Source organism: Canis aureus, chromosome 10 (assembly GCF_053574225.1).
Source record: "Canis aureus isolate CA01 chromosome 10, VMU_Caureus_v.1.0, whole genome shotgun sequence".
NCBI classification, from domain to species: Eukaryota; Metazoa; Chordata; class Mammalia; order Carnivora; family Canidae; genus Canis; species Canis aureus.
In genome coordinates, this window is record NC_135620.1 from 57,492,875 (window position 1) to 57,518,043 (window position 25,169).

Here is a 25,169-nt window from a genome sequence, read left to right on the forward strand (position 1 = left end):
TAGGACTGCGCTTATGATCTCAATGTGTGCACTGTACAACAGCTCCTGTGACTCATTTATTCATTCAACAAACATTTACTGGGTGCTTGCCTGAGGCTCCCTCCTGGGGCAGGTAAGGGATCCTTGTTGCTCCCTAGGGGGACGGGGATGCAGGCGGGGCCCCGCCCCATAGAGAACAGGCTACAGGAGGATGTGCCAGGCAGCCTGCAGGAGACCAGCTGGGGCCCTGGCCCACTGGCCTGCTCCCCACCCCAGTCACTTCCTGCCCTCCGCACTGAGGCTCAGCCTGGCAGGTGGTGCCACCTTCCCGCCGTTCCGCCTGTCCCTTCCAGCAGGACTCAAGGCTCTTTGATGCATAAAGAAGAGAAACATGCCTTTAAAGATCAGTTTTTAGCATCTTTCAAAATTGGAAAGTGCTGACTGGGAGGCCATTTTACTCATCATGTACTTTAGCAAAATAAAAAAGGCTTGGATTCTAAAATCATCCTTCGTTTGCAAGCAAGAATGGAAAGAAGAGAAAAAAAAAAAACCCTTGCTCTGAAAGGACTTTAAAAGATCGTTAACAGAGCAGTTGAAGGAAGGCAAGCCTTTGTCATCACAATGTCTGCAATGCTATAAAAAGTTCTAAGCTGCTTCCGTTCTATGGACATGCTCTCAGGCACACTCCAGGATTTTTTCTGCTTGTTTGTTGAAATCTTTTAGCCTTTTTTGCTGCTGATAGTATTCATCCAACCAGCCAGCAAACACTTATTGAGCATCTACTTTGTGCCAAGCTCTGTGTTGCTAAACATGATATAGTAGAAATAGCTTATTGGATTTTAGATTTTAGTTCAAATCCCAGCTCTACCACTGACCAGCTGTGTGGCCCTGAGTCTTAATCCCCTGGAGCCTCAATTTTCTCATCATTGAAAGAGGGAGAATACAACCTACCTTGCCAGGTGGCTGTGGAATTCATGCTAATGAAACCTACCCACTGGCCTCCATGATGCTTCCTCTTGGTTCTTTCCTACCTCCTGGTCCCTCCTGCTCAGACTCCGGGGCAGCTCATTATCTCTCTGCCCATCCCTAAATGCTGGTGTTCCAGTTTTGCCCTCATCACTCTCCTTGGGCATCGTCATTTGAGAGCCCAGCCACAACTGCCCTCTGTGTGCTACGGAGGCCTGACCACTCTCCCCACCCACTGCCCACTGGACCCTTCCACTTGGACTCTCCCAAGTACCTCAAGCTCAGCACATCCCAAGCTGAACTCATCCTCTTTGCCGACGAGCCCTTTCCCCCTGTCGTGTTGTCCATCTCTGAGAATGCTGTTGCCACCCTCCCACCACTCAGGCTCACTCACCTCCATCCAAGCCCTAACCAGGGCCCGCTGGTTCTGCCTTCCATCCTGTGCCAAGTCACCCCCGTGCCCGCAGCCCCACCACGCTGGGTTTAGCCACCATCATTCCCTCCTTGGTGAACTACGACTGTCTCCCGGCTGGATTCCCACCCTTGGTCCTGCTCCATCCACCCTGGTCGCCACAGAGCAGATGAAGGAATCATTCCAAGATTTAAACATGGTTGTGCAAAATCCTTCCGTGGCTCCCTGAGCTTTATAGGTCAACTGAGCTCCTTAGTAGGACATTCAAGATGCTTTGCCAGCCAACTCCTGCTCCACTCTTCCAGGGCTTGAGAATGAGCTATGTGCAGTTCTCTAAAACAGGTCTGCCATTCGTGCACTCATTCACCGGCTCCTTCCCCACTTTTTCCCCCCTCTTGCTTTCTGCAAGCTCGTCCAGTCCATCTCGAATTCCCTTCTCTCTCACCCCACTCCTCTGCATGGAGAGCTGCCACTTACCCTTCATGCTTTAGCTTAGGCACCTCCTACTCTGAGAAACCATCTTTGTCCTATTAGGTGGTCATTTGCTCCTCTGTCAGCCCAGAGCACTCTGCTTCCCTCTATCATGGCACAAGTCCACTTACTTGCCTGTCTTTTCCACTGGACTAAGGGTAACTTTTTTTTTTTAAGATTAAAAAAACTTATTTATTTGAGAGAGAGAGACAGAGCATGAGCAGGGGGGGAGGAGGGGGAGGGAGAAGCAGGCTCCCTGCTGAGCAGGGAGCCCGATGTGGGACTCTATTCCAGGACCCCAGGATCATGACTTGAGCTGAAAGCAGATGTTTAACCAACTGAGCCACCCAGGTGCCTCTGGACTGAGGGTAACTTGATTCGGCTATGGGTCCCAGGTCAGGGGGACAGGGCATACATGGCATATATACAACAACAACAGGCGTTGAATGCATGAATGAGGGAGTAGATGCTATGTAAAGTACCAAGCACAATGCCTGGCCTGCTCTCCTTATTCAGTTACTGGTAGCTATGATCACCAGAGCACCAATACCCTGCTAGCCTAGGGCTCAGCACTCATTGGGTTCACCATGTCCATTTCTTGAATGGACCGAGGAGCCCACATCTTCATGGCTGACCACCTGACCACCTGCAGATAGATAAATAACCAGCTCTACCACTCGTGGACAATTGCGTGTCTCTGTTGCCATGACAACCAAGTTGCATGGACCATTTGGTTCTGTGCTCCCAGACTGTTAGAATTGGATGGAACCCAAGAGATCACTGATCTACTGAACCCCTTCCTAGAGAGGCAAAAAGCTTTCCCCAAGACTGCACCGCACCCCAGAACCAGTACTCTCACCTCGGTGGCCCTCTGACCATCAGAGGACCTGGAGAAAGATCCTAACCAGAGCCAGGTTGTGCCTGCTGCAGGGAGCTATCCACACCCACTCTGATTCCAGCCAGGAAGAGGCGGCAAGATGCTGCAGTGTCTGGGAGGGAAGCAGCAGCACCCAGTGCACCTGGAGCGGGGGGAGCGGACAAAGGGAGATGGAACCGGCCTGGGATCCTCAGCAGGAACCCTGAGAGCAGTAGAAAGAGGTGGAACAGCTTCTCAAAATGGAAACTGTGTACTCCGGGAGCATGAGGAGTTTTCCTGAGAGTATGAAAAGCATGGATATACCTTGTTCTCCTTTCCAGAGCAACAACTTATTGGAAGATTCGGGGATGAGGGGAAAGGTTTTGGATTTCGGGATTCTTTTTAAAATCAAGACTATTTATTTATTTATTTATTTGACATGGGAGGGGCAGAGGGAAAGAGGATCTTTTTTAAAGATTTATTTATTTATTTGAGAGAGAGAGAGAGAGAGAGAGCAGGGGGGAGAGGCAGAGGGAGAGGGAGAGAGAATCTTAAGCGGACTTCGCATGGAGAGTGAAACTGATGCAGGATCTGATCTTACAACCCCGAGATCCTGACCTGAGCTGAACCCAAGAGTCAGATGCTCAACCAGTGCTCCACTGAGGCACTCCTGGGTTTGGAGAGTCTGAGAAGTTTTTAACACATGCATGCTCTTGCAAAAGTTCCAGGATCATGCTGTTCAATGTTACATAACTTGTATCTTTTCCTGAAAATCTGTAAAGTGGAAGAGAAATTGTGTCTTGGCAGTGGTCCCTGCTTCTGGCCACACCTCCCATCTCCCTGCCAGGGGTTTGAACACACTCTCCTTTGCAGTGCAAAGGACTCTGGGGCAGTCTGAAGAGTACCAGGGGGTAGGGCAGGAGAGCTAAGAACGTCCCTGAGGATGAGAGTTACAGAACAGGGTTGTGATGGTTCAGAGAACCCAGAATGTGGCAGAGGACAGGGTCCAAAAATCCTGCACTCTTCCACAGACTCTCGATTCTGCAGGAGGCCACCTGGAGAGAAAGATGGCCTGAGTTGGGACAAAGGACGTCTTGTCCTCAGATGGTTAGACCTCAGGTTGTAGAGCACACGGAGACCTATGTTCACACAAGAGGCCTCGCCTACAGGGAAGGGGCAAGAATGGAAGGAGACAGCGATGGGGTGGGAGGAGTGTTCAGCCCAAACCCTGGATGGATTTCCTTTCCTCCTTCCTGGGTTCTTCTCATCTCTTGTCTAAAGCCTCTTTGTCTCTGGGACACTTCAAGCCAGCTAAGATCACATACACACAAAAGTGACACTTCAGCAGGATAACCTAATTCAAAGACCTTGTGTATAACCCCCCATGTGTAAGGGATCCTAGCAAATAAAAAGCAAGGACAAGTTTGGAGCTCTCTCTAGCTGTGGTACTAAGCGGTATATCAGCCCCAGCCAAGGAGATAGGTGTTATTATGTCCACTCTGGAAAGTTTCATGAGCCTGCTGAGCCCCAAAGAATTAAGAAGCTTTTCCAAGTGCAGCAGACACCGTCAGCTCTGGTGGTTCGACTCAGGACTGTTGCATCCATCCCAGAGCAGTGAGCATAGGCTGCTTACGGCTTGCTCCCTTCTCTAGACAACTGCCCCCTGCTAATGGGAACCTCCTGGCTCTGAAGATCGTGCTGTGCCCCACATTCCGCAGCATCCAGTGACTGGCTCACTGAAAGGGGGCACCAGCTCTGGGGTGCAGGCTATGCTCCAGATACCCCGTGAGGCCAGGCTAAACTGGTCTCGAGCCAAGACAGCATTCTGGCCCAGCTCTCCTCTTGCCTTATCCTGCCTTTCTCCTGTGTCCTGAGTGTGTTCTCAATAAATCACTTTCACCAGACTCTCAGGCTCTGTTTCTCAGGAGTTCAACCTAAGACACCAGGTCACACATGTAGGAAGTGGTGGGCTGGTCTCAACTCCGGCTGGGCCTGGCCCCAGAGCTGGAGTGCTTGACCAGTCACCCCTATTTATTGCCGCCTGGGCTGAGAAAACATCCAGCTTGCAGCAACAGCTCTTGGGAGAAAGTTGGGTAGACTTGGACGTGAAAGCACTGCAGCAGGAGAGGTGATCCTGAGACATTAAAATGGCTGGCATAACATTTAAAAGAGCAGGAAAGCAGAGGCCACCCCATCCTGCCTTCCTTGTGGCCAGAGTGCGGGGTCCTGCTAGAAGGGAAGGTCAACCGGACACTGACCTCTGTGTTTTCTGGTATCTCCTGCCACCTGTACATCCATCTTGGTCCACTGCAATTGCTTCCTGGTTTTCCCAGGTGCCAAGCCCTATAGACCCACCGGGATGCTGAAAAATTAGAATAAACTGTGTATGATGCTGTAGAAAGGGAGGAGGTGCTACAAACCCCAGAGCGGCCGAGCTCTTAGCAGCTGGTCATGATGGGGCTGGGAGGTGGTACGACCTGGGCCAGTGGGCATTGGGGAAGGGGTCTAGAGCCCAGGCTCACTCCTGCCCCCTGACTCTGGCTATGAGACCTGGGGTTAAGTCCAGGAGGGTTAGCCTAGATGCTTCCCAAAGTACCTCCTGGCCCTGACACACCGATTCTATACCCAGAATGAGTACTTTTATTTAGTTAGTTTTGACATCTTTTTTCCTTACCAGAAATGTGCCTAATGGCAGAGAAGCAGGAGACATATATTCTTTTGTTGCTGTTGTTACATTAAACTTTTTATTCTGGTTAGCCCTTCCATTTATTTTTCATTTTTATCTGTCTGTCTGTCGATCTACTGGAGTGTAGTTGACATAAAATGTTACATTAGTTTCAAGCGTACAACATAAGGATCAGACAAGTCTGTACCCAAAGGAGGCATATATTTTTAAAGATGGAAGTAAAGAAGGAATGGCCCATAGCAGCCACTGGGAAAGCATCCCATTTCTGTACAGTTTATTATTTTATCTTGAAAATTCACGTATATTTAGCATTCCAATTACGTATCTGTGCTTATCTTAAGATAAAAATAATGCTTTTCTTCCCATGTTTCTGAGCAAAACTGGCCCACTGGGAAACTGTACCATGTTCATGCTGTAGCTTTGCATCCCCCTGGGGTACCTATGTGAACCATTTCCCGCAGTCAAGTAGCCTCCTGGCCTGTGGGGATGAGAGGGGAGCTCCCACAAGGCCTCTCCCATGGAGCAGAGCGGGGGGTCACAGTTCACCTGAAGGTCTAATTTTGCCGTCTTCCTGTTTTAGGCAGAATAATGGCCTCCCCCCAAATGTCTTATTTCCTCATCTCCAGAACCTGTGACTATGCTCTGTGACATGGCAAGAGGGAATTAATGCTGCAGAGTTTTGGAGACGGAATTAAAGTTGCTCATCGGCTGGCTTATAAATTAGGGAGATGTTCCCGGAATCTGAATCCTGAATGATGGGTTGGGGGCTGCTCCAGGGAAGGGGGAGAAAGCAAATAAAGTGCACAGAGCAGGACATCTGAAGCCTGGCCCTCTGCCCCACAGGGTCCAAAGCTTCAGAGCAGGCACCATAGAGACACCCAGGGGCAGCCTCCACACCCCCTCCCCCAGCCCAGCCTGGCAACAGTTCCCCTTTAAAGCCCCATGTTTGGAACAGGCCTGGAAGGAGCTTAAAGGCCTCCAGTCTCCATCACGCAGAGATGGTTTTATTTCTTGACTTCCTTTAGGCGAACTTCGGTACGTATCTGCTAAACCAGCCTGATTAATTTTGTTATTTGGTTCCTCTGTGCTCTTGCTTATTTTCGCCTGGGTGATCTGTCCAAGAAGGAGAGGGTTATGGCTCCCAATGCTATTGTGTTTCTGTCAATTCTCCTTTGTATTTTAACAGGCTTTTCTTTATATATTTCAATGAGATGTAATTTACAGCAATAATGGTCCATGAGTGTGTAGTTCTCACGGTGAATGGTACCCCGATCTACAGAGAATGACTCTCCTTAATCCCGTTTAACGGTCAGTGCCTTGAATTCCCTTTGGTCTCCTGTGAACGCTGGGGTTCTTGCTTCGTTTGGTTGGCTTGCCCTACCTCTGCCCGACTTCTGACCTTTGCCTTTTCGGGGTCACTTCCTCTGCCGTCAAAAGCTACAGTTAGTTCTTCAAAAACACAATTGTAGAAGTCTTTGCCTTTTCATACGGAGTTTGACCTATTTGAATTTATGGTCAGAATGGCTCTATTTGGTCTGCAATTACCTACCTGGTACGCTTCCCGGCGTTCACATTCGCTTTCTGCTTTTCAATATGTGGACTAGATTTTCCCTGCGTTCACCTTCTATGCTTCAAAAGCTTCAGGTTCTGTTTGCATTATAGTATATTTACCATCAAGTTATTCAAAGCATCCTTTAGCTCATACGTTTATTTAGGAAATTCATGAGCCAGGTGGGCTCCTCTGAGTCCCTCTTCTATCTAAGACCAGGATGTTACCACCCCTGTTTTATATCACCCACTTTTTTGGCCCTGTTAATGGAATTTGGATTTCTCTATCTCAGTTATTGTTATTCAAGTATCTATTTTTGCACTATATGTACATGTACATTTGCTTTCAAAATGAACTTCTGCATCTGTATGCAATTTTATAACAATTTATTTAGACTTAGCTTTCTGTCCACGGATTCCTGTGGCCCCTACTCAGCCATTTCTGCCGTAACCTGCTATGAAGTTTGCCATTGTTCTTGGCTGGCTGATGTAAACCTTCAAGGATTAACTCCGAGAAGGGCACCTGGCTAGTAGGCCTCATCAGCTGCACGCCTGGGAGGCGGTCTCCCAGCGGCTCCATTGTCTCTGGGATTGAATGCTGCAGAGGAGTCGAGGTGGCCTGGTTTTTGCACCTTTGTGGGAAATTTGCTTTTTTTTCTGGCCTAGATACTTGTAGATTCTTCCCCTTTATGTTTGTACTTCAAAGCTTCTGCCAAAATGTGTCTTGGTATGACTCTCTTTTCACCAATTCTGCTAGAATGTGGAAAGGCCAGTGAGACCGTGCACATAGCAGTGTGCACATTTCCTTCTGAGATTGTTGAGTTTGTAGTTCAGAAATGGTTGACTATTAGCAATTCTGTCAGTCCAACCTAGTAGGACTCTCTTGAGCGCACTTAAGTTTGGCTCCCTTTTTAAAAATAAACTTATTTGAGATTAGTTTTAGATTTACAGAAAAATGACAAAGATAGAAAGTCCCCATATGCTCCTCACCCAGCTTCCCCTATTATTAATATTTTATGTTAGTGTGGTACATTGGATACAATTAATGAATCAATATTGATTATTATTAGCTAAAGTCCATACTTTATTCAGATTTCCTTTGGGTTTTCTTCTCTAATGTCCTTGCTCTCTTTCTGGATCGCACCCAGAGCACTACATTATATTTAGTTGTCATGTCTCTGTAGGCTCCTTTTGGCTCAGATGTTCCTCCGTTTTAAAGACCTAGACAGTTTTGGGGAGTATTTGGAAAATGGCCTAGAATTTGCCTGGCGTTTTCTTCATGGTTGGACTTGGGGCATGAGTTTTGGAGAGGAAGAGCACAGAGACAAACTGTCCATCTCATCCTCTCATATCAAGGGTGCATCCTCTTGTGGATAAACTTATCACTTAAGTGTGACTTACCACTGTTGATGCTGACCTTGGTCACCCCGCTGAGGTCATGTTTGTCTGATTTCTCCACCATCAAGTTACTCTTCTCCCCTCTTTCCACTGTGTACTCTTTGGAAGAAAGTCACTTAAGAAGTGGGTCGTCCTGCTCCACCTCCATGAGTATAAAATAGCTACATCAATCATTTGGGATTTTTCTGTATAGGAGGTTTGTCTGTTCTTTCCCATTAATTTATTCATAGCAGTATGGACACATGGGTATTTGTCTCATACTTTGAGTTACAATTCCATACTATTTTATTTTGTTGCTGAAACTGTCCCAGCTTTGGCCACTGGGAACTCTTTTCGGTTGGCGGCTGTATTCCTCCAACGTGCCCCCATCAGTGTGTTTTGCTGATGTTTTGAGTACTTCCTCACTTTCTGGCATTAGAAGATGCTCCAGGATCATCTTGCATATTTCCTGCCTTAGTCCTAGAATCAGCCATTTCTCCAAGGAGTCCTGGTTCTTTTTTTATGGAGAATGGTATTAGAAACCAACATCTGGGTGCTCAGTGTGCTTGTTGCTATTGTGGTGCCTATTTCGTGTTGATTTTGGTTCCGTTTCACCTGTTCTGGTTTTCCCTTAGGGTCTCCCTTCTCCAGTGTCCATAACTGTTACTTCTTCCCTCATTATATTGATCACTCTCACCATTTCCTCTGAATTCTGGGAAATATCTCAAGTTTGTCCTTCACACTATTGATCATTTTTCTTGGCATTAACTCTGCTCCCTAATACCTCCAATGCAGACTTTAATTCTGTTCTTTGGTATTCAGTTTTCTTCCTTGTCCTCTGTACCTCCTTCTCTATCTTATCCCACAGTAAACCAGAGATGTGCTTTTACTCTGAGCTTTCCACAAGTTACTTTATTCCTGAGTATTCTATCCTTGTGTTCTCTATTGGCTTTATCTGCCCAGATTTGGTATTTTATTTACACACACTCAAATTAATTTGATTCTGGGTGATGGGGAACAAAACAGTGAACACAACAGACAGAAACTCCTGCCTCCCAGAGTTTATGTTCTGGTGGGAGGAGATAGATGATAAAACAACTACACAAAATGAGCAATAGGTCCGATGTTGTGATGAGTTGAATTGTGTCCTCCAAAGATATGTTGAACCCCCAATACCCTAGAATGTGACCTTGTTTGAAAACAAGCTCCCCACAAATGTAATTAGTTAAGATGAGGTCATATTGGTGTAGGGTAGACTTGTAATGCAACACGACGAGTATCCTAATAAGACGATGTGAAGAGGAAGAGGAAAATGCCTAGGGAGTAGGGGTTGGGAGTTATGCAGCTGCACGCCAAGGAACACCAAGGACTGTTGGCAACACCAGAAAAGAAAGGCACAGGAGAGCCCCAGAGCCTTCTAGAGAACATGGCCTTGCTGACACCTTGACCTTGGGCATACAGCCTCCAAAATGTGAGAGTATACATTTCAGTTGCTTTAAGTCACATTGTTTGTGGTACTTTGTTTCAGCAGACCTTGGAAACGAACACAGACATCCATCAGTGAAATGGAGAAAATCAGCAGAAAGTGGGCAAGGATTTAACTTTTAAATGAAGTATTTGGGAAGGCCCCGGGAAAAGGGGAACAACTGAGCAAAGATGAGAAGAAGGCTGGAGAAGCAGCCGTGCAAGCCTCTGGGGGAAGAGTGCTTCCCCCAGAAGGACTCCTTTGCCAGCAGACAGACTAGGCTCCCGCTTCCCCCCTCCCCTCCAGCTTATGTGATGTTGTCATCCGTTCTGAGCACCGCAGCTGTGTGGGGTGCTGGAGAGACCTGAGCTGCCCTGTCACCCAGATCCAGGCTTGAATCCAGCCCACTGTTTTCCAGTTGAGTGACTCGGGGCAATCCTTAACCTCTTTGAGCCTCACATTCCCCACCTGTGACACAGGGATGCAAAAACTGCCTCCGTCTGAGGGCTCTGGGGAGGACTGAATGAGCCAGGGAGGGTCTGCATCGGCCCGGCTCTGGCTCAGGGCGCTGGCCCGGCAGGCTGCTACTTCCGTCAGCAGTATTGTCACTCTTACTTCTGTTGGAGCTAGTTGGCCGAAGAGCAGAGCACCCAGTTCCATTCCTAATTTCTCTCAGACTTTCAACTAGTGCTTCTGCTCCACACACAAAGGCTCTTTCAACTCCAAAGCCCGCTAGGCCTCCGAGATGCAGGAAGCTATTTCAAGTGCCCACCCTGGGGAGACGCTGCCCTGTGTGGTGGAGAATGTCAGCTCAGCATCGGGCTCCTCCCTCACCCTCAGCCCCACCGGCTCCCTGGAGAGTAGGCACTCTGCACTGCTCTGGGTCCTCCTGACCCCTACAGCCTGACTGGACCCTCTGCCCACACAGCCCGTGGGGGAACAGTGTGGGCAGATCCAGCCCCAGCTACCTGGGCTGCCAGCAGGCCCTCCCACCCACTGTTTCCTTCTCTGCAGGGACTCTCAGGGCTGAAATGTCACACACAGGCATGCTCCTGAGGTCAGGAAACAAACCACTGGCACTCTGCTCCCCTTGTTCCCTGTCTTTGGGCCTCAGTCTTTTCCATCTGTGAACTGTGAGGGCTTTGCAAGATAAGAATTCTAAACTGCCACCTGTTCTGACTGGTGTAGCCTGGGACCTGCCCAAGATGAAAGGGGGCTTATCAGCAATTGGCATCTGGGGTCTCCATGTCGACAACCCTAAATGTGGGCATGCCAGAATGGAAGAGAGGGAGACAGGAAGAGAGGGAGAGAGATGCTCTAACTACGTCTGTACCTGCTTACAAACCCCTAGCATCTCCCACTGCTCCCTGGATAAAAGACCAAAGTCCTTAGCTCGGCATTCAAGGCTCGTGGAACCTGGCTCCAAATGCTTTTTCCAGCCCCGACACTGCCCTGCCTTCTTATCTTCACCCCTTTTTCCCTGCTGGGCACCTGCAGGCCCCCCTCCTGCTTATCCTCCCTGGCCAGGTGCAAATGCTTCTCTGGAGCCTTGTCTGAACCCTCTCCCCAGGCTCGATGAGTCACTTCCTCCCTTTGTTCCTAGGCCCCTCTGTTCTGATCCCTAGAGGAAGCTGCTGGCTTCCTCACCAGCTGTGAGCAACCTGAGGACAAGGACATGCTTGATGGCATCTGTGAGCCCAGGAGGGGGTATGGCACAAACCAGGTGTTTGAGAGAGAGTTTGTGGGATAAGAGGAGTCAGGAGCTTAGGCTTTCAGTCCCAGTAACCGTACTGCCTTGCTGTGCCTTTGGGCAACATAGTCCCTCTTTCTCCATCTCTTCACAACAGAGGAGGTGGTAACTCACATCCTGCTTGCCTCTTAGGCTCGGGTGAGAGATACAAAGTCACCAAGTAAGCTCTACATGGCTATGCACCTGGCAACCAGACCTTTGGTCCCTGCTGGCCAAGCAAGGGGAGAGCCAAGGGAAGCCAGCTCCTGGGAGCCTCTCCCCACGTGTGAAATGCCAGGATGAGAGGGAATAGCCTAAACTCGAGGCTCTTTCACAGTCAGGGATGCGGGGAAGCCTGGAGCATGGCACAGTCTGTCCTCCAAGCCATGGCCAGACACACCTACCTTCAGCTTTTTGACACTCGTGCAGGGGTCGTTGGAGAAGCTCTCGGTGTCCGAAATCTCGATGTCCTCACCATACAGAACCCCAGTCAGGTCGTTCCTCACCTGTCACAAAGAGAAAGATTGGGTGGGTGTGCTGGTGGCCACAGGAAGGACAGGAAGGGTCTGGTCAGAGGGGTTGTCCCGACAAAGCAGCTCAACTGGGCTGTTTTTTTCCACCAACAATGCAAAACGAGAAATTTCCCCCTTTTATTATAAACTAGAGGGCCCTGTGAGACCGTGGAGACCTGCCTGTCCCACCCCGCAGGTGACACACTGGCAAAAGGACAAGAAACTGATTGCATAAGGTTTTCCTGGGAGAGTCAAGATGAGCACCCCAATCTCCAGGCTTTCATGCTGGGGTTTCTCTGCCCTTTATCATACTGTCTCCAAGTCAGACTATTCACATACATCTCTACTTATGGCGAGGGGGTATGGAGCCAACCCGCGCTGTTACATGTAACTCTGTCCACTGACACGCAGGGCGGCTAACAACTCTGTGCTTGGAAAGCGGAGGTCTGTGAACTCCAGGGTTTGCTAAGTCCAGCCAATGTGTGAAGCAGTGTGGAAGGATATTAGGGAGTGGTGGGGACAGTGGCAAACTGGTGACCACATGTCCCATCTAAGGTGGCAGCTGCTGTAATCACGCTGTGCCAGAATGCTAGACCGGGGTCACTAGACCTTCTGGTTTTGGGGGAAGAATTCAGAAATCTAGGTTTTTTAAAATATAAGATCCTTGCATATCTGAAAATATTGGCATGATTTTGAATTACTTAAGACACACACAACAAAGTAGGGAGCAAACCAAAGAACTCTGAAGTTTGTATCTGGCCTGTGGCCATGGCTGAGCAACCCCTGATGTAAAGCAATGGAAACTGGACTGTGTGTGTCAGTAAAAACAACTGGGCGGGGGGGGCGGGGGGCGTGTGTAGGGGCCCAGATTCTAGGTTTTGCTTTGTCACCAACTTGGTGGTGACCTCTGCCTCGCTGTGTGACTCACCCTGTCTCAGGGCTTTAGTGTCTTCTTCCTTAGGAGAAGATGATCCTTACAAGCACTTCTCGTTCACACCCATTATGATGGTCATTATTAAAAAACAGGAAACAGTAAGCATTGGCGAAGATGGAGAGAAATGAAACCCCTGTGCACAGAATGGTGCAGACACTGTGGAAACCAGTACGGCAGTTCCTCAAACATTAAACACAGATCGCTATATGATCCAGTATTCCACCTCTGGTTACTGTCTCAAAAGAACTGAAAACAGGGTCTTCAAGATGTACTTGCACACCCATGTTCACAGCAGCCTTATTCACAAAACGCAAAAGATGGAAGTAACCCACATGTCTATCAATGGATGGAGGGATAAACACGTGGTATGTACACGCCACGGAACACTATTCAGCCTTCCAATGAGGTTCTGATCCACGCTACAATGTGGATGAAATGAAGACATTATGTGAAGTGAAAGGAGCCAGACACAAAAGGACAAGTATTGTAGGATTCCACTCACATGAGGTACCTAGAGGAGTAGAATTCATAGAGATGGAAAGTAGATCAGTGACTACTTGGGGCTGGGAAGGAGGGAATGGGGAGTTAGTGTTTGATGGGTAGGGTGACTGGGTGGATGAAAAAGATCTGGGAATGAATGGTGGTGCTGATTACACAATAGTATGAATGTACTTAATGCCACCAAACTGGACACTTAAAAATGGTAAAAATGGACAGGGAGTCTGGGTGGCACAGTTGGTTGAGCATCCAACTCTTGGTTTTGGCTCAGGTCATGATCTCAAGGTCATGGGATTGAGCCCTGTGTAGGGTGTGCTAGGTGTGGAGTCTGTTTAAGATTCTCTCTCCCTCTCTTTCTGCCCCTCCCCCTCTCTAAACATAAATAAATAAATCTTTAATAAATGGTTAAAATGGAAACTTCATGTTACCTATATTTTATCACAGTAAAAAAAAAAAAAAAAAAAAAAGGCGCTTCTTATTTCCGTGGTAGATTTCTTCCCATGTATATCTCAAAGCGTTATTTTGAATAATTTGGCTGTGAACATTGCAGGATGGTCGCTGGGAAGCCACCACCGTGGAAACGGAGCCAAAGGGTTTCAATGGGAACTGCTGTATTTTATTTCTTTAAGAGAAATATGACACAAATAGAACAAAAAGTGAACGTTTATTTAATTCTGGGTAACGAGTCCATGGGTGTTTGCTACTCTGTGTTTCCTGAATGCTGGAAATGCTCTGGATAAATGTTTGGTACAAGGTGTTATTCTATATGTTGGCAAATTGAACACCAATAAAAACTAAATTTATAAAAAATAAAACAAAGAATGAAGCTGCTGCAATCACATGGAGCCTTGTCCATTCTTAGTTTTTATCTCTATTTTTTTAAAGATTTTATTTATTTATTTATTCGTGAGAGACAGAGAGAGAGAGAGAGAGAGAGAGAGAGAGAGAGGCAGAGACACAGGCAGAGGGAGAAGCAGGCTCCATGCAGGGAGCCCGATGTGGAACTCCATCCTGGGTCTCCAAGATCATACCCCAGGCTAAAGGCGGCACCAAACCGCTGGGCCATCGGGGCTGCCCTTTTACCTCTATTGTGATGGAAGACTGGGAATGAGTTGATTGGACCAAAAAAGTTGACTTTGGCATTGTGGTTTATTTCTGCTGCCACAAATCCTTCTTGGATGCAGGTGGAGCCCCACTGTTAGTTTCGTGTGTGGGGGGGTGTTGTAGAGAAACAACAATGATTAGACACTTCAGAAAATGTGCAAAGTCACCCCTGCTGGAGGCAGTGCAGCTGATGCACGCACCACTGCCATGCACACTCAGGGGATCTCTCTTGGAGCTCAGTCTTCACATCTCTGAAGTGGGGTTAATACAGCATGTAACATATGGGGTTGTTTCAGGGACCGGCAAAAACACCAATGATGCAAAATGTAAACTCTCAAGTTCTTTATGCAGTTTAAAAGCTGGGATGATCACTTCCAGGGGTAAGGGCAAGGCCTCAAGGCAGTCAGTGGCTTGGAGTATCTATCTGTGAATAAGGGTGTGTGTGAGAGCTGTATAAATTATGGCAAAATAAACTATTTTTTTTTAGGCAGTTAGAACTCAAAACGAACAAAACTAAAACACCCTAGAGGTCATCTCATTCTGCCCCTAATTTCACAAATGAGGAAACAGAAGTGTCATTCCCAGTCTTGTGCTCTCCACATGCTCCCAGGCTGGTTCTTCTGGATCCTGCCAGCTGTGGACAGTTCTGGAAGCCTGATGAGCCAGAACAGGTCAGAACAGATGGTAGTACGATCAGCCACCATAATTTTAGCACCAAGAAGTCTGAGCTCAGCTCAAGTATTTACTCTAATGGACCTCTTTAGAGAAAGCAAATGGAGGAAATGAGTAATAAATGGTATTTTTAAGTAACCAAAGCATGGAAAAGAAACAATGGAGTTGATGTAACTCCTAAGGAAAAGTAGCCACAACCTCACGTGTAGATCGGAGAGTTATTCAGTCCACTGGCCAAAGAGGTACGACACGAATTTGAAACGCCTATTTTTCCTTCTGGAATTGTAGGTTCTCTTGTTTAATGGGGCTGATGTCTTGCTATAAACTGCATTTCTGCACAGTGAGTCCTATGTTTTCATTTGCCTCCATTATAAAGCAGAAATACATTCTTCTGGGAAAAGAGTGACTCTCAATTTTTCCAAGAAAATAAAACACACACGCACTCTCCAGTATAGTTGGAGTCCCGCCGGGGAACCTAATCTGCATGGATGGGCATGGATGGGACAGAGGGGAAGGCTGCCTCATTACCCTGAAGGAAGAGCCAGGACCCCTGGGGGAAATGAGCAGGGCCAGGGGTAGGGTTTCCAGGGTGCTAGGAGAAAAACCTAGAGGGGTTGAATTCTTCAAGGCTGGGGCTTTGGGGCCAGTTCACAGGGCTGAGGTCACTTCTGCTTCCACAATAGTGGATCTGAGCTCAGGCTGCAGAAGGAGCTCCAAGAAGCCCAAGTCACTTGATGCCAGAAAATAGAACCAGAGGGTCAGAGCCCCAGGAATAAATAATCTGGATAGGCTTGGGGGCAAGAGCTACTGATTTCCCTCCCCTGCCTCAAGAACTGATTTGGGCTAGATATGAAGTTGTGTCAGAAAGCCTGTCCTAGGGTGGCCCCTGGATGGTAACACCAGCATCATCTGGGAACTTGTTAGAAATGCACATTCTCAGGCCCCACCCCAGACCTACTGGATCAGACACAGTGACATAGGGTCCAGCGACCTGTGTTTACTCAGCCCTGCAGGTGATTCTGATGCATGCTCAAGTCTGAAAACCTCTGTCCTAAAGGAAGCAGGATAAGTTTTATAACAACCATTGATCATAGTGGGGAAAAATGTTTCCAATGGCTTGGATATTTCCCCTTTGATTAGAAGACCAGAATGTGTTAACTGAGCGAGGCTACTGCCATCCAAAAGGGTGAGCAGGACTAGGAGCCATAATTAGAAGGCATCACAGCTAGAATGAAGGAAGGGGCAGTCACCCTCTGGTCTGTCCTCTGTCCATGTCAGCTCACACCGAGGATGCTGGGCTCAGTTCTGGTTGCCTTTAGAAGGGATAGTGACAAAGTGGCTTAAGCTCAGAGGAGGGAGGTGTGGCTAGGACAGGGACCAAGGACCCTTAGGGAAGCCATGGACACAGGGGGCTGAGGAGTACAAAGGTTATAAGGGATGACAACAATGTCTCCTAAGGCATCCCATGAGGCCTTGGGAATCCAAGATCCAAGTCCAAGAATTTTAACATTTAAGCTCAGACTTTAAGCTCTAAGGAAGTCCAACATCTTGAGAGAAGTCAAGAGCTAAGCAGAATCAGTGGCTCTGGGGGTAAGCCCAGAGCTGTGGGGACAGTCCTGCTCCCGGTCAGCAGGCAAAAACCCCGTCAGGTCAGATCAGCCATCTGAGCAGTAGGCCCAGTAGGTATGCACACAGTCTCCCTCCCAGCTGGGTCACGGGGCTGTGGGGGAAGGGGTGATGAGGACTTGTCACTCCAATGAAGCCATCACACTGGTCTCACTCCTCTAACTGACTGAGGTGTCGGGGACACAGCCAGTCTTTATCATCCTGCGAGATGCAGGGGGAGAAGTAGACAGGTTGGAGGAGGAAAAGGAGACCAGAGGAATAAGTATGTCACTGGCTAGACATCCTAGATCTCAGGCTCTCAATCTGGGCTCCTGCCTCATTCCTGCAGCTGGGATTCCATCTGATGCCCAGTCATTGCCAATGGGCTTGAGTCTCTCTGAACGGTTACCTAGTGCTCTGGTTATCCTTGGGGCTCTGTTTGTTCTTGCCAGTCTCTCTCATTGATTTTCCCATTCCCCCATTCATTCATCCACTTGTTCGTTCATTCATTCATTCATTCATTCATTCATTCATTCATATATTCATGATACTGACATCTCTTCTATTTCACGCACCATGTGAAGTGGTACTAGGGCTCTGATAGTGAGCAAAACCATTCTCAGTCCTGGGTCTCTATCTACTAAGGGTGAGGAACATTCATCAGATGACTGCCCTGTACCTACCAAGTAAAGGGAGTATTCTCAAGTTCAGGAGTATGCTCTGGGAGAGGCTGTAATGGAGGAGCTGGATCCAGGCCAGGAGGTAAAGCAGGAGAAGGATTCCAGGCTGAGGAGTAGTGCATGCAAAGGTCCCACAGTAGGAAAGAAAGTGAGAAGAGTCAGGCTGGGCTAAAGCAGAGCATGGGCCAGGGAGGAGGGAAGGTTGTGAGCACAAAATGAAGAGTAGGCCATCAGGGCCTCATAACTTACATCAAAGATGCTGGTCTTGAGCCTAAGCACCGTGGAAAGCCATTACAAGGTTTCAAGGAGGGGTGACATGACCAGAACTGTGTTTTAGGCTGCTGTGGGGCCAGTGAGGGGCAGAGGCAGGTGGGGAAGAGGAAGGCCAGGGAGGCAGCTCCAGCAACCATCTGGGTGACAGATTCTGGAGGCGCTGGTGGAGGTACAAGAAGTGACCTACTTAGGGGTGCATTGGGGGCAACTAATAATCTGTATTAGTCATCCATTGCTATGTAACAAATTTTCCCAAAACCTGGTGGCTTCAAACAAGAAGCATTTATTATCTCACACAGTTTCCATGGGTCAGGAATATGGGAGCAACTTAGCTGGGAGGTTCTGACTCAGTCTTCCCTGAGCTGTCGTCAAGGTATTGGCTGGGGCTGCAGTCACTAGGAGCCTTCTGGATGGCATATCGGTCATAAAACACCTGGGGGGTTTGAAAAAACTGATGCCCAGGCTGCATCCTAAACCAATTAGAATTCCTGGGCTAGCACCCAGGCATCAGCATCTTTAGAGCTCTCCAGGTGGCTCCAACATGCAGCTAAAGATGGGGACCACACATTTGAGAGGTAAAAGCAACAGAACTGCCAAGCTACAGCAGGGTTGTCAGCCTGCCTAAAAGTTCCCCACATCACTGTCCCCACTCTCTCCAGGTCCAGGGCACCATCTTCCTTTCCAGCTTCCTTCACTGCTTCCCTGTTCTCTCCTGTCCTGTCCCATAGTTATCTCTCCTCTTTCATCCCCAGGTCCTTCTACTCCTGGCCCCCAGCGTGAGGAGCAGGTCCTGTGAACTGAAAGAAGGAAGGGAGGGAGAAGGCATAAGAGACAGTAAGAAAGGCAGAGGAGGAAAGCAAAGCATTGTCATAGCTCTAAGTGATCACTTTCCGACCACACATCCCAGGCAGTGAAGGCTCTGACATGAAATGCAAGGTGGACGTCATGGGGAACATCGGAGACCCCGGGACACTTGGCTTCTGTGGCCTGTAGTTCCCCGGCCGCCTTTCCTAATGAGGCTGCTGCACCAGCTGAGGAATCATCTCGAAAGGCAGACATCCAGGTAAAGATGGGGAGAACCAGATCTGTGCCACATGCACTTTACAACTCTTTGAAAATTCTAATTAGGTTACGAAATGAACTTGAGAGCAAAGCGAATTCCCAGCTCTCCTATGGAAGTGGAGGTAACCTACTTTGTCATTCAAATGCACTCGCTATATATAGCCCTGGATTGTGCCAAAATGTCACTCCTTTTACCTGACTAAAGCGTATAATTATAGATTTACTTCTATTCATTCATGAAATGTGTCTTCACTTGATTAAACAGTTCATTCAAGTAAAATCCATTAAAATATGGAACATGTTAAAATGTGGCTCGTTAGAGGTAGAGGGCACCGCTGTAGTTAAGATGCTAATTAGGATAAACAGGCATTTGAAACACTCAAATCTTTGAATAATTCAGGTCACTTTTACTGGGGCTGGAGCTCCCCAGGAACCACCATTAATTTAAGCTAATTAAAAAATTAGCCTGCAGAAGAGAAGACCGAGGCAGGAAGTGATAACCAGGTTCAAACTCTGAAGGGCTCTCATGTGGAAGAGAGGGCACCTGATTCTGGGCACCCCCATGGCAGAGGAAGGGCCAACAGTAAATGGTTCAGGAAAGCAAACTTTGGTCCAAGCCAAAAGAACTTTCTAATGATGGAGAAGGCTGCTTTGGTAGGCAGTGAGCTGCCTGTCATCAGAGGTGTACAAGGAGAAGCTGGTTGAGATGCCAGAGAAGGGAGTTTTCTCTCATCACCAATGCATGTGGTTCCAAGAAAATAAGCATTTCAAAATTCCATCTGCCCACACTCTGCCTTTTTCGAAGTACCCCTCTGCATCTCTGAAGTTTTCCAAAGATTTGGGGCATGCACTTAAATCTCCACATCCCATGTGGTTGTACTTTACTTTCCTAAACCTGATGAAGATTCATTGAAGAAAGCGTTCCTTTTAAAAAACAGAGCCATCGAGCTTTCAGATTTCTATAAACGTTAGCTCTTAATAAGCTATAACCAGAGTTGAATACAAGTGAATTTTTTTTTATCAGGGCAAGTACGCAAGTGAACATGCATCAGCTCTACTGTATATGTGTAGCACTTGCACAGGGTAATACCTGTGGCATATACGCAGCTGTGTCCATGTGAAGACCCCACATGTGTGGGGGGACACCTGTGTGTTCACCCACGGCAGAGCCAATGTGACCTCCAAAGAGGTACGTCCAAGCCCTAACCATCAAGATCTGTGGGTGTGACCTAATTTGGAAAAAGCATCCTTGCAGATGTAGTTAATTGCAGGATCTTGAGATGAGCTCATCCTGGACTACCTGGGTGGGCCCTAAATCCAATAAGAAGTGTCCTTATGACATAAAGGCGGAGGGAGATTCAGGGGACACAGAGACAGGAGGGGTGAGGCATGTGATGACAGAGGCAGACGCTGCAGAGATGCAGCCACCAGCCAAGGAACACCTAGAGCCAGCAGAGGCTGAAAGAGGCTGGGAAAGACGGTTCTGGGGAGCATTCAGAGGGAGCAGGGCCCTGCTGACACCTTGATTTCAGAACCCCTGGCTCTAGAACCATAAGGGAATGAATTTCTGTTGCTTTAAGGCAGTTTCTGGTGATGTGTTGTGGCAGTCACGGAAACAAATACATCGCCCAGGATCCAGCCGCTTGCTGGTCTAAACCGTGACCCCACGGAGCAGCCAGGCTTCCTGTCCTGCCTGCACCCACATCACAGGTAAGGTTCCCCTCTAGTTGACAGCCACTTGTCTATCCCAAAGAAATGACAGTTTTTCTCACTTCCCCAGAGTTACCAAGAGCAGGAAAACAAGGGGTGGACCAGGAGCTGTCATGTTATGAGATGTGGGGGCCCAGGTGGGGCCACCAGGCTGGTGGGCCTCAGGGGCAGGCTCTGGAGTTCGGGTTGCTGGCTTTGAGCTGGCCGTTATAGAGCTGACCATGAGAACTGGGGCTGTCACGTCCACTCCCCAATTAGCGCAGCAGCCCCCCGAAGGGAAGGGCTTTGATGGCACTGTGTCCGTCCAGGCTTCGTCGCAGAGGGTCCTTAGTCTGACCCTTGAAGAGTTCATGCTGAGACCATCTGAGATGGTCTTGCAGGGGTGAGCCAAACGCTCAGCAGCTGGCCTGCATGCTTCAGCCTCAATGAGCAGCCCGCTGACACAGGGCCTGGCTCTGGGGACAGTGCTAGGCTTCCCTGTGGGCACCCCTGGGGGATGCAGAGTTCCAGGGCGGGGGGGCTGTTCTCTGCTCTCCTCACCGCTGTGGCACAGGGTGTGGGGCCTTGTGACCTGAACCCACCTAACCGCTCACATCAAACCCTTATGATCAGCTCCCACCGGCTGGTGGACGTGTGGCCAGCCCCCATGGTGGATGGGAACAGGGATCCCTACTGGCAGAGCTGGCCAGTGACAGGCTCCTGTACGCAAGATCCACCCATGACATTTCCCTCCTCCTGCATTGCAGCCAACACTGGCATCACCTGTTCGGGGAGTCCATCAGAGGGAGAGGGGAGGGCCTGCAGACCACTCTCGTCTGCCCTGTTGCCTCACGGGCTCCTCAGGGGCTCAGCTCCCAGAACCACACCCTAGACCAATCTGTGTGTGGGGGGGTAGGGAGGGCAGATGATTCAGGGGAGCTAGGGCTCTCTGGCTCTCAAGTCCCTCTTCCCACCGTCCAGCCTCACACAGTTTTAGAAATTCCAAAGAAGCTTAAGTGTGATAGACAGAATAAGGTCCCTTCCCAAAAGATGCACACATCCTCGTTCCTGGAATCCCTTCCCTTATACGACAAAGGGCACTTTGCAGATGGGATTAAGTGAAGGGTCTGGAAATGTGTAGATCCTCTCATTATCTAGGTGGGCCCAGGGTAGTCATAGGGGATCTTTCTAAGGGAAAGATGGAGGTAGACCCAGAGGGAGACCTGACAACAGAAGCAGGGGTCTGAGCGAGGTGGGTGTGCCAAAACCACACTGCTGGCTTTGAAGGTAGAGGATGGCCCCGAGCCAAGGAGCGAAGTTGGCCTCTAGCAGCTGGAAAAGGCAAGGGGCCAGATTCTCCCCTAGAGCCTCCAGAACCAACCAGTCCTGCCCACACCTTGCTTTCGGCCTAGTGAGGTTGATTTTGAACTTCGAGCTTTGTTACCGTAACGTAACAAATTGTGATGATTTGTTACAGCAGAACCTGCAAACTCCTACAACCAGCTCTGACTTTAAAATCCCACACATCTGGAGATCCCTGGGTGGCTCAGTGGTTTAGCGTCTGCCTTTGGCCCAGGGCATGATCCTGGAGACCTGGGATCGAGTCCCACATCTGGCTCCCTTCATGGAGCCTGCTTCTGCTTCTGCCTGTGTCTCTGCCTCTCTTTCTCTCTCTCATGAATAAATAAATAAAATCTTAAAAAAAAAAAAATCCCACACATCCTTAGACACCTCCTCCTACAAGAAGAAGTCTTCCCTCATTCCCAAGCTAGTGGTGACCCCTCCTCCTGAGCACAGGGCCACTCTCTCTGGAGAACCAGAAACTGTCCTGAGAGTCCACACGCCATCCATCCGGGACCCTCAGCTTCCAGCCCCGGGCTGGGCGTGGGACCTGAGGAAGTGGGACCAGACTGAAGTCCCCTTCCTGGATATGCACAAACCCCCAGCCTGCAGTCTTCCCTTCGCGCACCACTTCTGCAGCTCTGTCAGCTCCATGAAGTCAGACCCTGCTGAGCTATGGCAGAAAGACATCAGCCATCAGAGCCTGGCTGCTTTCCTGTGACGAAGCGCCTGGCGCTTTAATTGCAGCAGGCCTGTGGGACCCAGACCAATAGTTACAGAAAATTTAGATATTAATAAAGCAGGTAAGAAGAGGGCTCTCACCTGAGAGCACCAGAGGAAGTGGGGTGCAGAGTCTCACACACACACACACACACACACACACACACACCCTGCTTTCTGAGCTCCTCCCCTGCTCCCTGGCACCTGAGGAACTGCAGAGGGGAGGGGGGAGGGCCACATAGACAGAAAGCCCCACCTGCATATCCTGAGGAGCTATCACCGAGACGTGGGGACCAGCGTGACCCCTGGGATCCCAGGCAATGGCCAGAACCAGCATGGGAAGCCACCTGGAAGTAGCTTTCGGCTCTCTCAGGGGTAGAACTTTCTAACAAGGATGGAAGGAACGGCTGTGGCTGGAGAGTGAGCTTCCCATCACTGCTGGTATGCAAGCAGAGGTGAGGTTGCTAGAGTAGGTACTTGGGCCTCAGAGGAAGGGGAGGAGAGACAAGGAACCCCAAGGAATGTCTCGGACCTCTACTCCAGTTACAAGGACGCAGGTGTCAAGGGCAGCCCCGCTGGTACACATTCTCAGCTCTGCAGAAATGGGGCAGCTCCAGCAGCTCAGTAAGCCCAATAAACAGGTGGATCTGTGTCCACCCTCTCACCCCAAGGTGGAGCTGAAGGACTCCTCAGAGACCCTAGGGCATCCCTGCCCTTCTCATGTGCAGTTGTCTTTCCAGTCTTATATTTCAAAGTCTTTTTCCTTTGTCCTCTGCTCACTGACCTGCCCAGATGTCCTATGGCCCTCCTCCTTTGTCTACAGGGCCTCCCTTACTTGTTCGGGACTGCCGACTGGCAGTGTGGATGGAGGAGGAAGGGAAGGCCTGAGGGCCACCTGCACCCGGAGCCCACCCCTCTTCCCTTCCTCTCCCGCCCCCCACTCCCAGCCCTCGGGGAGCAAGCAGGCTTGGGGGGCTCGGCAGGATGACTCTGGGTGCATTTCATCCCCTCCACAGTCTTATAAAGCAGACATCATTTTACAGATAGGGGCCTGGAATTTTAAGTGGCTTGCTGAGGCTTTACAATCAGTAAGAGAGAGAAGAAGGCAGAGCTGGGCACATCCAAGGGATGCGGCATCAAGATCAGAGGTGACAACAAAGAGGAGGTGGCACATGCCTGAGATGTACTTCACCTCCTGGCCCCAAGGTCATTGCAAAGGGATGCCTCTGTCCTACAAGTGGGGTTGGCATGGTCACCCTCAGGCCCGCTCCCCACATCTCTGACCCACTGACCCACCAGGCCTTACTGGACCGCAGGGGAAACTGAGGTCTGCAGAGGGGCAGGGACTTGCCCCAAATCACACAGCTGTCTCGGGGCAGAGCTGGATTCAAACCCAGTTTCCCGCTTTCCACGTCGATACTGCCCAAAGCCATATCTTTAAGAGCAGCAACAGAATGGTAACCCCCCTGCGAACAGTAACCCCCCCCCAAAAAAGCCACCCGCTGCAACCCTTCCAGGTCCCTTTCCTGAAGCCCTGCAAGATGGCACCTCCTTGATGGCAGTACCCAGCTCGGTTCCTTGATGTTCCAGCACCGAGCCCAGAGCTTGGCACAGAGCAGCTGCTCAGCAAGCACTGTACAGAACTGGAAATCTTCCCTGACATCAGCCACATTTGGGTTCAGAGTTTTGAAGAGCAGTGGCTCCAGGCCAGCTTGTGCATCACGCCTCTCTGGGAGCTTTGTAGAAATACAGATTCCGGGGCCCTGCCCACAAGCTTCTAACCCGGGGATGAGAGGAGGGGAGGGAGACAGGAATGCGTCTGCATAAAGCACCCTGGGGTCCTCGTTATACAGCCACATTTGGGGGCTACTGGCCAAGTGATGCCCTTTCAGCTGTCCTGGTCTTACCGGGCCCACTAGTCTAGACTCCTTCATTCCCAAGGGCCCTGTAACAGACACTGCGCTGTGCTGCCAGAACTTTCCAGCCTCCCAGCTGCTGGGAGTGTTGGCTACTGATGGCTTGCAGCTGAGTGTCCCTTGGGGCTCTGCCCCTGTCCGAAGATCACAGCCCCCCCCCACCAAACCCGTCTCCGTGACTGGCCCAGGCTTCAGGCCTGATTTGGACCATCCCTGAGGGCCACCTAGTTCCAGAGCTCCCCCGGGGCTCTCCTGAGGCCTCTGTTACAACTGCATTTCATGTCCACCGCCCTCCCTCCTGCAGTAAACCTCTTGCAGATCTCAAGTCCCTTTCTAGGGAAACCTGACCCGGGTCAGGCTCACCCACGTGTGCGTTGACTCAGCCCAAACCTGTGCTTTGTCCCCAGAGCTTAGATGACAGGGCGCTGGTGCTGAGAGCCCACGGCTGCTGGAGAAACGCAGCTGCTTGCTTTGGGGTTCTTCTGTGGTGGGACCCAGGGGCTGGCTCAGACCTCTGAGGTCCTGTCCACTCAAAGACTTCTAACTTAGCCAAGTGATTTCCCAACTTCCCCTCAAGCTTGAGAAAAGGAGGGTAGTGACACAACTACCCATGTTCCCAACACGCTAACCCAACCAGTACAATTTCTTGTGTTGGTTGCCCTCGTCTGTACCCA

General features: G+C 49.5%; 1 protein-coding gene across 1 annotated transcript in view; it reads right to left on the reverse strand.

Annotated features, from left to right (window-relative positions):
* GABBR2 (gamma-aminobutyric acid type B receptor subunit 2) overlaps window positions 1-25,169 on the reverse strand; it is a 355,033-nt gene that overhangs the window by 166,250 nt on the left and 163,614 nt on the right. The window contains exon 4 of the mRNA XM_077912663.1: window positions 11,894-11,995. Coding sequence (XP_077768789.1) covers window positions 11,894-11,995 — 102 coding nt within the window. The remainder of the gene's footprint in view (window positions 1-11,893; window positions 11,996-25,169) is intronic.